This window comes from Phyllostomus hastatus, unplaced genomic scaffold, assembly GCF_019186645.2.
Source record: "Phyllostomus hastatus isolate PE091 unplaced genomic scaffold, TTU_PhHast_1.1 phas_contig_80, whole genome shotgun sequence".
In the NCBI taxonomy this organism is placed as follows: domain Eukaryota; kingdom Metazoa; phylum Chordata; class Mammalia; order Chiroptera; family Phyllostomidae; genus Phyllostomus; species Phyllostomus hastatus.
The window spans coordinates 3,963,577-3,976,151 of record NW_025333960.1 but is presented as its reverse complement, the minus strand read 5'-3'; the positions used below and the strand labels follow the sequence as shown (position 1 = coordinate 3,976,151).

The following is a 12,575-nucleotide window of genomic DNA, read 5'->3' as shown; positions in this document are numbered from 1 at the left end:
CGTCCTGTGAGTGATGGGGGCACACTGAGGGGTTACAAGAGCCACTTTCCCACACCATATACACCCAGCAAACTCAAAGAGACAAGACAGGGAGAGGGACCAGAGTGAGTATTCCCAGGAAAGTGGTGAGGTCACCAGTGAGAGAGAGGGCTGGGTTGTGGGGTTTTCAAAACACAAAAGATGTCAGAGAAATAAGTCCCACTGTCATGGGCTGAATTGTGCCCTCCAAAATCCATATGCTGAATGAAGTCCTAATTCCAGAACCTCAGAATGTGACCTCATTTGGAAATAAGGCCAGGGCAAGTGTAATGAGTTAAGATCAGGCCTTCCTGAAGTAGGGTGGATGCCTAACTCAGTAGGACTGTTGTCCTTGTGAAGAGCATGCTGTGTGAAAGGACAGACACACAGAGGGAGAACTGCATGTGAACATGCAGACAGAGTTGGACAACACCAAACATTGCCAGAGAATCCCCAGAAGCTAGGGGAGTGGGCTGGAGCAGTTTCTCCCTCATGGCCTTAGAAAGACCCAACCCTGGCAAAGACACCTTGATCTGGGACTTCCACCCCCAAAATGCTAAGAAAACAAGTATGTGTTGTTTGAGGAGCCTCCCAGTTCTTTGTTATGGTGGCTCCAGTAAACCTCTGCATGTGTCAATATAGGGGAAAGGTTGTGGCCCCTGGGACTGGAGGTCCACAGAGCAGGCCCTTGCATGGGGTCAAGGCCAAGGGGGGGGGGTGTAGGACACAAGGACAAGATGAATACATCCTTGGCTAAGCTGCCATTAGAAGGCTTTTTTCACTAGCCTCTGTGCCTCATCTATTCCTGGTGACCTTTCTTAGTGGGACCCCATGGCTTTGGCTCCCCCAGTGTTGAGGCCTCCACCTCCCAGCCACGGCCCTGCTGTGCTCCGCTTTGTTGGGCACTGCAATGGGGGTGACTCCTGCCTGTCCCAGGGTTCTGTCTTGAGCCAGTGCTCAAGGTAGTTGAGGGTGGGGGTGAGGTGGCTGTGGCCTCACTCCCGAGGTCAATGGGGCACTGGCCAGGGCAGCCAGTTGGTGCCCACTGGTTGGAACCATTCCCTCCTCTGTTGGCAGACATTTTGGGAATGCCCTATGTGTGCCCTGGGGGTGCAGCAGCCTCAGTTCGCATGATGTATGTCATCCAGAAAACAAAATAAGATTGCAGACTACAGAGTAGGCTACCTTGGGGCACTGGTCTGGGGAAAAAGGCTGCCACACAAGTGACATCTAAATGACCAAGGACTAGAGGCTGGGGAAGGGGTTGGTGCAAATCCCCAGAGTGCAGCATGAGTGCAGAGGGTCCAGGGTCCATGAGGAGGCCGACGTGGCTGAGTGCAGTGAGGGGATAGACTCAAGGGCACCAGGCCAAAGTCAGCGGTCTGATTCCATTTTAGGTGCACTGGGAGCCACTGCAGGACACTAAGAGAAGCGGTGAGATGGGCTCACAAATTTTCTAATATTCTCTGAACATCAGAAAGGGCTGGTCTTTTGTCTTTCTCGGCACCAGGTAGGCATTCTTCTCCCCATAGCTTAAGTTGTTTGGCCTGGTCTGGGGAACCCCCTCCCCTGGAGTCTATGCTCCCTCCAGCCTCACCTCTCCCTGTGGCCTAAAGGAGGGGTTTCCCTACATCCACAGCCCACTCTCCCTGGGCCATTGGGCCATCTAATGGTGAAACAAGGCCTCTTGGTGCTGAGTTTCAATCACTTCCCCTGTCCCTAGTTTTGCCTATGCTGACTGGACACTTTCTCTCTCTCTCTCTCTCTCTCTCTCTCTCTCTCTCTCTCTCTCTCTCTCTGTCTCTCTCTCTTTTTCCCACTGAGCACCTGTCTCTGCTCTTGCCTCTTCTCCATCAGTTTCTCTATTCCTTGGGGTTGTGTAAGAGTCCTTCATTTTTAAGCACATTGATTATTATACTCTTTTCAGATAAAGTTTTTTTAAGATTTTATGTATTTATTTTTTAGAGAGAGGAGAAGGGAGGGAGAAAGAGAGCGTGAGAAACATTGATAGGTTGCCTCTTGTACACATCCCCAACCAGGGACATGGCCCACAACCTGGGCATGTTCCCTGACCAGGAATTGAACCAGTGACCTGGTGACCTTTCAGTTTGCAGGATGGCCCAACCCACTGAGCCACAGCAGTCAGGGAGCAGGTAAGTTTGGTGGGCATTTCCCACTGTAATGCTGACTGATATAGTGTTATTTTGTGGATTACATAGGATTTATATTTGTAAAGTGGTTAAAATAGTGCCTGGCACAGAACAGGTACTGTGGAAGTAGAAGTTGTTTTTATCCTGAGAATGGGCATTTTCATCAGTTTTGAGCATTGTTGTACCTCCAGCTCCTGAAATGTCTGGCACATAGTAGTTGGCAAATAAGTGGACGTTCAATAAATACACAAACAGAAGATGGTATCAGTGTCCCACACAGCATGTTGCATGAAGAGCAGCTGGGGTGTGGCCACTCTCCCCTCTGTGCTGTGACTCACCCAATTGGCTCCTTCCTGGTCAAGGTCAGGTTTCGGTTGGGTCTGGCCTGGTTGATGGGGATGGTGGAACCCTGGAAGAAGCATGGAGGGTGTCAGTGGGAGGGGGCTCCAGTCTCTCACACCTTCCCTCTGGGCATCCAGACCGACCTTGGGGCCCAGAAAAGAGCAGGGTCTTCTCTGTGTCCTGATGCCCCCCACTACCCAAATGAGTAGGGGACCCAAACCTCCCAACTTATTATATATGATGGGGACCTCTGAGTTCAGATATGGGTAAGGCAGGCAGCCCACCTTCGTCACTGACTGAACCCAGTCCCACTGAAACAGACAGGAGGCGCAGAGCCCAGACCTGACAGAGGCACGGTGAGCTCTGCAGTCATGGGTCTGTCTCCCTGGGGAAGAGATGATCCATCACTGCCTACAGCAGGCAAACTTCTGATAATAGCCTAGAAGGTGATGCCCTGATACCTGTGACCTAGGAGACCACTAACTACCCCTTCTGTGATGATTAGGATGGGGAGATATGCAGGTGGGCCTAGCATAACAATCGGAGCCCCCGTAAAAGCAGACAGTTTTCTCCAATTAGCGGCAGATGAGAGTCAGAGGGACTGGGGGAATGAAGGGCTTGGGTAAGGACCAGAGAGAGTTTTGCAGGAGCTGAGAGCAGCCCTGGTCAGCAGTCAGCAAGGACCCAGGCCCTCAGTTCTGCCACTGCAGTAACCAGACTCACCAACACCTGAATGGGCCTGCAAGCAGGTTTTTCCTGAGCTTCAGGATAAGGCCCAGCCCCCACACCTTGACATTGAGCTTGTGAGACCCTGTCGTAGAGCCCAGTGGAGTCCACCTGGACTTTCCACCTGTAGGACTGGGAACTACTAATGGTGTTGCCTTAAACACTGAGTTGTGGTAGGCCACCTCCCTCACTGCCCACATCCCTCAGTCCTGGGGAGAAAAGAGGAAGCATGAAGCCCAGACTTGACAGAGACACAGGAGGCCCACAGCCATGTTCAGAGCAATGTAGATGTGGGCCATGTTCAGGCCCACAGCGTTCAGAGTAATGTAGAGCCCTCGGAACTGCCTGCTGGGCCTGGCCTGCCTGTGTGAGCTCTCATGCAGCGGGTGGGAGCCTAGTGCCCACCTGGATCTTGTCACACCAGCCAGCAAAGTAGCGGAAGGTCTGGATGGACATGCCCACATGGGTCTTCAGGGCCAGTGTGTAGACAGCACCTGCATCCAGAGCCTCAATGGTGGCCAGCTCTTCCTGATGCTCTTCCATGAGATCTGCCAACCTGGCCAAGGCATGGAGGAAGGAAGGAAGATGGGTTCAGGCCTGGCCTGCTTTTTCAGGGCCCTTCTTCAAGGAGTCAAGAGCCCTGCCCTGCACAGTCAGGTGCGCTGACCTCAGTTTCCTCATCTATGAGATGGAACAGTAACATTTACTTCACTGGGTGAGTGAGAATGATGCCCTCTGCTCTGCTCTCCACCCCTCTCCCCCTTTCTTCCTTTGTCAAATCATGGTGAATTGACTATGTTATCATAACCCCCACACATGACCCTGCAGAGGAGTCTGCCTGCCTCCAACAAGGAAGTCATCATCCCAGGAGGCTAACCTCTCTGTCTCCAGATGGCCTCTACCAGGGGAAGGCCTATCCAGCTTCCAGCACCAGCTAATCTAATGGAAACTGCTCCCAAGGCTGGTGTCTCCAGGGACAGAAAGTGGGATGACAGGAGGGATGTGAAGGAAGGCATGTCTACACAACCCTCCTGGAGTCTGAGCACTCTGATGTCTGGTTGTTCTCCTATGATTCTGGTGGGCATGCTGCTGTGGTCAACCTAGGAATTAGAATGGTGCCCCCTTTCCTGATGTAAGGGTCATATGCGCCCAGCAGGCAGGGTGAACTGGCAAAGGTAGGGACCACCGATCTAGAGCAGCCCTCAATCTTGCACATGGAGAAGGTTGAGCCCAAAGACAAGTATGGGATCAAAGCCTACTGACCTCTTCCCATTCTGTTCCTTTCTGCATACAGCCACTGGCAAGGCCCTAATACCCCCAGGTCTTTTTCAGTCTTCCTGCCTACACCTCCAGTTCTCCCAATGGCTGCCCGTAGCACCCAGGATGCAGCCCCTACCCTGTGCCTGAGCGACTAGCCCCAAGGACCTGCCTAATTCCTCCTAGGGCTGTGGCACCCACTTGCCTGTGAATTTGGGAGCCATGTGGCATGACATGGGCCCACACTGCTCTTCCTGTACTCCAGTTTCCCCCCTCAACTTTCTGTACCTCGTTCAGACCCTCTAGGAAGCTGACCCTAACCCTACCCACCCCAAAGCAATCAATCCTGTCTCCCTGAAGTGTCCTGATAGCACCCTTGCTTCTTTTCAAACTTCCCAACTTCCACTGACATTCACTTAGATGAGTATTTCAGTACTATTGCCTCACCCATGAGGGCAGGGACAGCATCTGGCCTCCTGCCTCTCACTAGGCACATGGGCTGCATACCATGCAAGATTGGTGAGTGAAACTGTGGACTGAATAAGCACAACGAATTAGCCGCAGAGCCACACTGTCACCTCAGAAACAGTGCCCAGGTCACTCTATGGGTAAATCACTTGAGAAAAATTATAGACCAATTATTGAAAACACCATGTTGTGTATTTCAAGGACTAGGGTTCTATCAGCTACAAGGATAGGTGAGCCAAAGATACAAATCTACATTACAAATGAGCCAAAGACAGCCCCTAGGTTGCCAGGGAGGTTCTATGTTGTCTCCCTGGAGTGCTGGAGGGCTGGCTGGTAGCTTTCTCTAACTCTCCTTCCTGGATCTATCTTTCCAGCTTCTAAAATTTCTAGCATCATGTCTTATTCCTATAATGCCTTTCATATTCCATCATACCCGTGGTGGTCCTACTTCCCTCACTGAACCAAGGGTGTTCTGCAGCCACTTCTCTGGGGAATTCTCTCCTGCCCCCTTCCAGGGCAGCAATGGGCATGCCTCTTCCCTGGGGATGGGGAGGCTGACAGAGCAGGGAGCAGGTCACTAGATTTCAGGCATTGAGATGTCTGTCTACCCAGTTGGAGTCTCCACTTAAAGCTGTGCATGCAAACACCTCCTCACTGTCTTTGTTGTTGGTGGGGTTATTACATGTACCACCAGATGGCAGGAGAGTATCTCAAGGGAAGGACACTTTCTTCTGGGCCAACGCCACCCACCACAAAGGTCCCTATTCCAGGGCCTGCAGGTCACGGCCAGCAGCCTATGTATGCACATTTCACAGCTCTGACTGACCTTCAGAGGCTCTAGGTCACTAGCCCATGGCCTCCTAAAATGGATAGGTTCTCCAAGAATCCTAGAAACTAAAGTTAAGGCAGGCTGGGCGAGAACCTCCATATCCTTCACCTGTCCTAAACCCCACCATCTCTATTCCATTTTGCAAGCCATATAGGCCTCTCTCTTTGGCTTCCTGCTTGGAGGACTGCTGGGGCATGTTTTACCTCTGGAATAGAAACAAAAGGTATTCTGACTGTGTGGCCAAGGTGGGGTCTCTCCCACCAGATGACAAGCATGCTCGGGCTACACTATCATCAGGCCACATTCCAGACAGCTTCCCAGAACCCAGAGCATCAAAGCCAGGTTCCTGAAACTGTATCACCAGGTTCTTAGATACTGCTCAGTTCATCTGTCCAGCACCCTCCCTTCTGCTGGAAACATCACTCCACTATCTTGGAGTGATTGCTTCACCCCCACCGGAACCACCTAATTCTAGAGGAACAGCTCCTCTCTTCTGGGCCTCACTTCCACCTTGTGGTCACAAGCCAGAGAAGTCCCAAGTCCTTCCCTAAGACTTCTGATTGGAATTAAGGAGAGAGAGAGCCCTTTACACCTGACTTTAGGGAGAGGAAAAAAAGGAAAATGTGAGAAGGAGCCCCACATCTGCCCTTGCCAGCTGTTTGAGTCTGCCCAAAACCAGCTGTTAGCTTTGCCATTTTGTAGCTCCCATCTGAAGCACTGCCTCACCTTTGTACCTCATTATCTTTGCTCACATTGTCTCCTCTACTCAGGATACCTTTCCCCTAAGGCCACCTGTGAAATCCCTCTTGCCTCCCAAGTCGCTTCCTCTGAGTAGCCTTTTATGAGCTTCAGGCCTCAGTGACCTGTCCAGGACCCCAGCTCCTCTTGACAGGACCATAACATCCACCCTCACCCTGAGCTGAAGGTGGTGGTGGCTGACAAGTGGATGTGTGGCTCTCACCTGTACAGGAGCTGGCCCCGGTCCCGCGCGCTGATCTTCCTCCACAATCCGTTCTCAAAGGCATCTTTTGCAGCAGCCACTGCCTTGTCAACATCGCTGGCCTGCGCCAGGGACACCTGGCAGATAACCTGTGGTGGAGCAGAGCTCTGAAGCCCTCCCTAGGCTCAGTGGACATGGACACAGACACAGCACCTCCCTGCTCTCCCGGCCACCTGGTGTGCCCAGAGAAGAAAGCCTGCCAGGGGAAGGGCACTGGAAGGGAGCAACAACGAGAGGAAGATGGGTCCTAAGAAAGGTCTGTTTGTATTTCTACATACCAGGGACCTTCTCTTCACTTTCCCACTGAGTCCAATAGGGCAGCAGACTTGGGCTGCAGACTGAGTCTGAGTGTTTTCAAACCAAAAGCATGGACCCATTTCAGCAGAAGTTTTAGCAGAAGTTTTCTTTCTTAAGTGGAATAGGCTAGACATTGGAGGAGATTGGACAGGTTGCCTCTCTGCACAGCACACCCTCAAGGTGCTAATATTCTCTACAGCACAAGACTTGGCACAGCTGGGAGAGAAGGGAAGGAGGGGTGAGGTCAGTGCTTCCTTGCTGATCAGTATAGATAGCACCTGCTAGGCAGCCCCTGCCCCCTATAGGCTCCAGCCCAAGACCCCCCAAAGTATGTTTTGAGGTGGCAGCAGTGCTCGATGTTCCTGTCCAAGGGCACTGTAACCCCTTGTCTATGTCCCCACAATTTGTTCATCTCTTTGGGAAAAACTTTCTTTACACTCCCGTCAGATGAGCCATTTTGAGTGTGCTATCACTTTTCTGCGCGAACTGAAGTGATGCTGTAGAATGGGACAGAATAGAAAATGATCAGAATATACCTGTGAGAATATATTCTGTTGTTCCAGGTATGTACATGTGTGAGAATACATGTGTGCATGGGTCACGACATAAGAGGGTCATAATCAAGAATCTTGACAAACACAGGATTCAAGGAAGAATTTCCTGATATTGGGGGTACAAATATTTGGGAAGGTGGGGCCCACACTGGGATAATTGTTGAAATGTGGAGGAGGGTATGGTCTTCTTGTCTTCTTTGGGAGGTTTTAACTCTATTCCAGGCCTATGGAGCCAGCTCAAGACCCTTTAGAGTCCTCTGGTCCCCAACCCCCGCCAACCTCTCCACTGTGCCATTCCTGTAAGGAGGTCTGGAGAATGACTGCAATCCTTTTGTGTCCAAGCATAAGTCCCCTGGGACAGGACCCCCAGAGGTCATATAGGGGAGTAGATGGGAGAACACACCATGGATGGGGTAGCAGTAGCAGGGAGGCAAGAAGGGGGTGCTGGGCATGCACTCACACTTCCATCTGTCGGGTTGATAGTGTCATAGGTCTTGGCACCCTCAGCATCCACAAACTTGCCCCCAATGAAAAGTTGGTGGGGCATTTGGAGGACCAGCTTGTTCACTGCCTTTTCCACCTGGGAAGGAACATTTCACAGGTTTTAGCTGTAGTGTGGATTCCTCACAAATGGGCATCAGTGAGTGGCACAAACCCTCATGGAGACGTAAGAAACGCTTAGGTGGTGCTCGCTTCAGCAGCACATATAGTGAAACTGGAATGATACAGAGAAGATTATCATGGCCCCTGCACAAGGATGATAGGCAAATTTGTGAAGCATTCCATATTTTTATGAATAAGTACCTATCAATAATAGCCTTAAATGTAAATGGATTAAATGGTCCAGTCAAAAGGCATAAGGTAGCTGAATGGATAAGAAAACATGACCAGTACATATGTTGCCTACAAAACACCCATGTCAGAACAAAAGACCTGCACAGGCTGAAAGCGAAAGGTTGGAGAACAACATTCCAAGCAAATGGACAGGAAAACAAAGCCAGGATAGCAATGTTCATATCAGAAAAAAATAGACTTCAAAATAAAAGCCATAAAAAGAGACCCAGAAAGACACTTCATAATCCTCAAGTAAAGAATCCATCAAGAACACATAAACATTATAAACATATATGTACCCAATATAGGAGCACTGAAATATATAAGGAAAATCTTGGAGGACTTCAAGAAAGCTATAGACAGCAACACACTTATACCAGGGGATTTTAACACCGCACTGTCAAAAATGGATAGATCTTCCAAACAAAATATCAACAAGGATATTGCAGCATTGAACAATGCTTAGATCAAAATGGATTTAACTGACTATATATATATATATATATATATATATATGGACAGGAAAAAGGGGATATATATATATATATATATATATATATATATCCCCTTTCATCCCAAAGAAGCAAAATACACATTCTTTTCAAATGCACATGGAATATTTTCAAAGATAGACCACATGATAGGACACAAAACAACCTTCAACAAATTCAAGAAAACTGAAATTGTATCAAGCATTTCTTGGACCACATGGGCCTGAAACTAGAAACCAACCTCAAGGAGAAAACTGAAAAATACTCATATTAGTGGAAATTGGTTAGCACGCTACTGAACAATGAATGGGTTTAAAATGAGACCAAGGGAGAAATCAAAAGCTTTCTGGAAACAAATGAAATTGAACTCACAGAAGTCCAAACCTTATAGGACACAGTGAAGGCAGTATTGAGGGAAGTTCACAGCACTACAGGCCTACCTAAAAAAGACAAAGATTTCAAATAAACAATCTAACCCTACATCTACCAGAACTGGAGGAACAACAACAACAACAGAAAGCCTGGAGCGAGTACAAGGAAGGAAATAACCAAGGTCAGAGCAGAATTAAATGACATATTCTAAGGGTCAATAAATCCCAGATCAGGTTCCTTGAAAAGATAAACAAAATCTACAAGCCTTTAAGCACATTCATCAAGGAAAAAAAAAGACAGAAGTCCCAAATAAACAAAATGAGAAGTGAAAGAGGAAAGATTACCACTGATACTCCAGAAATACAAAGGATTGTAAGAAATAACTATGAACAACTATTATGTTAAGAAATTTGAAAGCCTGGGCAAAATGGACAAATTTCTAGAAAAACAGAATCTTCCAAAACTGAATGAAGAAGAAGCAGAAAGCCTGAATAGACCAGTAACAGCTGACTGAGTCAAAGCAGTAATCAAAAAAACTCCCAGCACACAAAAGCTCTGGACCTGACGGTTTCACGGGAGAATTTTAGGAAACACCTAAGGAAGGGCTAGCCCACATCCTTCACAGACTACTCCAAAAAAATCCAAGAAGAGAAAAAGACTCCAAAACCCTTTTTATGAAGCGGACATCTACAAATCCCAAAGCCATGTAAAGACACAACAATGAAAGAAAGCACAGGTCAATATTGCTGATGAACACAGACACTAAACTCCTCAACAAAATATTGGCCATCCACATCCATCATTAAATGAAAAAGATCATACACCGTAATCGAGTGGGATTCATCACAGGGATGCAAGGATGGTACAATATTCACAAATCAATAAATGTAATACATCACATAAACAAAAGCAAAGTCAAAAATCACATGATCATATCAACAGATGTGAAAAAAGCATTTGATAAGGTACAGCAGCCATTTATGATACAAACACTCAGCAAAATGGGAGTAGAGGGAGCATACCTCAACATAATAAAGACCATATACAAAAAACCTACAGCCAACATCATACTCAATGAGCAAAAACTAAAAGTTTTCCCACTAAGATCAGGAACAAGACAAGGATGTTCACTTTCATCACTTCAATTCAACATAGTACTGAAAGTGATAGAGCTACAGTGGTCAGGCAAGAAAAAAAAAAGGCATCCAAATTGGAAAGGAGGAAGTAAAACTGTCACTGTTTGCAGATGACATGATAGTGAACATAGAAAATCCTATAGCCTCCACAAAGAATCTTCCCGACCTAATAAGCAAATCTGGCAAAACAGTGGGACAGAAAGTCAATATTCAGAAATCAAAGGCATTTTTGTACACCAACAATGAAATATCAGAAACAGAAGTCAGGAAAAAAAAATCCCACTTGATGTAGTAACAAGAAAAATAAAGTACCTAGGAGTACACCTAATCATGGAGGTAAGAGATGTGCACTCAGGAAGCTACACAACACTGACTAAAGAAATTAAGGAAGACACAAATAAATGGAAGCATATACTATGTTTATACATTGGAAGAATTAACATCACCAAAATGTCCATACTACCCAAAGCAATTTTTAGATTCAATGCAATCCATAGGAAATACCAATGATATATTTCTCAGACATAGAACAAACATTTCAAAATTTATATGGAACAATAAATGACCCCAGATAGCCACAGCAGTCTTGAGAAAGAAGAAAAGAGTAGGAAGGATCACAATACCTGATATCAACTATATTACAAGGCCATGGTAATCAAGACAGTCCGGTACTGGCATGAGAACAGACACATCGATCAAAGGAACAGAATAGAGAGCCAGAAATAAACCCAAGTGTCTGTGGTCAATTAATATTCAACAAAGGGGGAAGAAGCAAAAAATGGAGTAAAAAGAACCTCTTCAACAAATGGTGTTGGGAGATGTGGACAGCTACATGAAAAAAAAGGGACTCAACCACCAACTTACACCATACAAAAAAATACACTCAAGATGGATAAAAGACTTAAATATGTAGTCACAACACCATGAAAATCCTAGAGGAGAACATAGGCAGGGAAATCTCACATATTCCACACAACAATATTTACACTGATATCAAGGAAAGAATAAGCAAGTGGGACTTCATCAAAATGAAAAGCTTCTACTTGGCTAAAGAAAGCATCAGCAAAATGAAAAGGGAACCAACAATATGGGGAAATATATTTACAAATGATATCACAGACAAGGGTTTGAGTTCCAAAATATATAAAGAACTCACACAACTCCACTCCAGGAAGGCAAACAACACAATGGAAAAATAGGCAAAGGATCTGAGCAGACACTTCTCCAAGGAGGACATACAGAGGGCCCAGAGACACATGAGAGGATACTCAGCATCACTAGCTATCAGAGAGATGCAAATTAAAACCACAATGAGATGCCAGTCCACACAGGTCATAATGGACATCATAAACAAATCAACAAACAAATGCCGGAGAGCTTGTGAAGAAAAGGGATTCCCAGCGAACTGTTGGTGGAAATGCAGACAGGTGCAGCCATTGTGGAAAAGGGTATGGAATTTCCTCAGAAAACTAAAAATGGAACTGCCTTTTGACCCAGCAATTCCACTGCTGGCATTGTAGCCCAAGAATCCTGAAACACCAATTCAAAAGGTCCTATGCACTCCAATGTTCATAGCAGCACAATTTACAGTAGCCAAGTGCTGGAGGCAACCTAAGTGCCCTTCAGTAAATGAATGGATCAAACAACTCCGGTACATTTACACAGTGGAATTGTGTACAGCAGAAAGAAAGGAATTCCTATTCTTCTTGACAGCATGGATGCATCTGGACAGCATTATGCTTAGTGAAATAAGCCAAGCAGTGAAAGACTAATGCCATATGATCTCACCTATAAGTGGAACCTAATCAACAAAACAAATAAGCAAGCAAAATATAACCAGAGACATTGAAATAAAGAATGAACTGACAGTAACCAGAGGGGAGTTGGGATGGGATAATGGGCGTAAAGGCATAAAGTTCATCAAGGAACATGTATAAAGGACACATGAATGAAGCCAAAGGGGGGGGGGTAGGATGGTGAGTGGGAGGTAGAGATGGCTACATTGGGGGTGAGTGGTAGAGGGAACATGGAGACAACAGTACTTGAACAACAAGGAGAAAAAATAAAATGCAAGATTATTTCTTTCTGCCAGTGATGGTCA

The 12,575-nt window shown here is 46.8% G+C and overlaps 1 protein-coding gene and 1 non-coding gene across 3 annotated transcripts in view; one reads left to right on the top strand and one right to left on the bottom strand.

The window, feature by feature from the left end:
• The window catches only part of ALDH1L1 (aldehyde dehydrogenase 1 family member L1), a 109,334-nt gene that overhangs the window by 26,328 nt on the left and 70,431 nt on the right, over positions 1-12,575 (bottom strand). For both annotated transcript variants that reach the window (XM_045849630.1, XM_045849631.1), the window contains exons 11-14: positions 8,102-8,221; positions 6,752-6,879; positions 3,642-3,792; positions 2,507-2,577 (exon numbers count right to left, since the gene is read on the bottom strand). In XM_045849630.1, coding sequence (XP_045705586.1) covers positions 2,507-2,577; positions 3,642-3,792; positions 6,752-6,879; positions 8,102-8,221 — 470 coding nt within the window. The remainder of the gene's footprint in view (positions 1-2,506; positions 2,578-3,641; positions 3,793-6,751; positions 6,880-8,101; positions 8,222-12,575) is intronic.
• LOC123826506 lies at positions 8,327-8,433 on the top strand. The gene has a single exon (XR_006787071.1). It is a non-coding gene; the product is annotated as a U6 spliceosomal RNA (small nuclear RNA).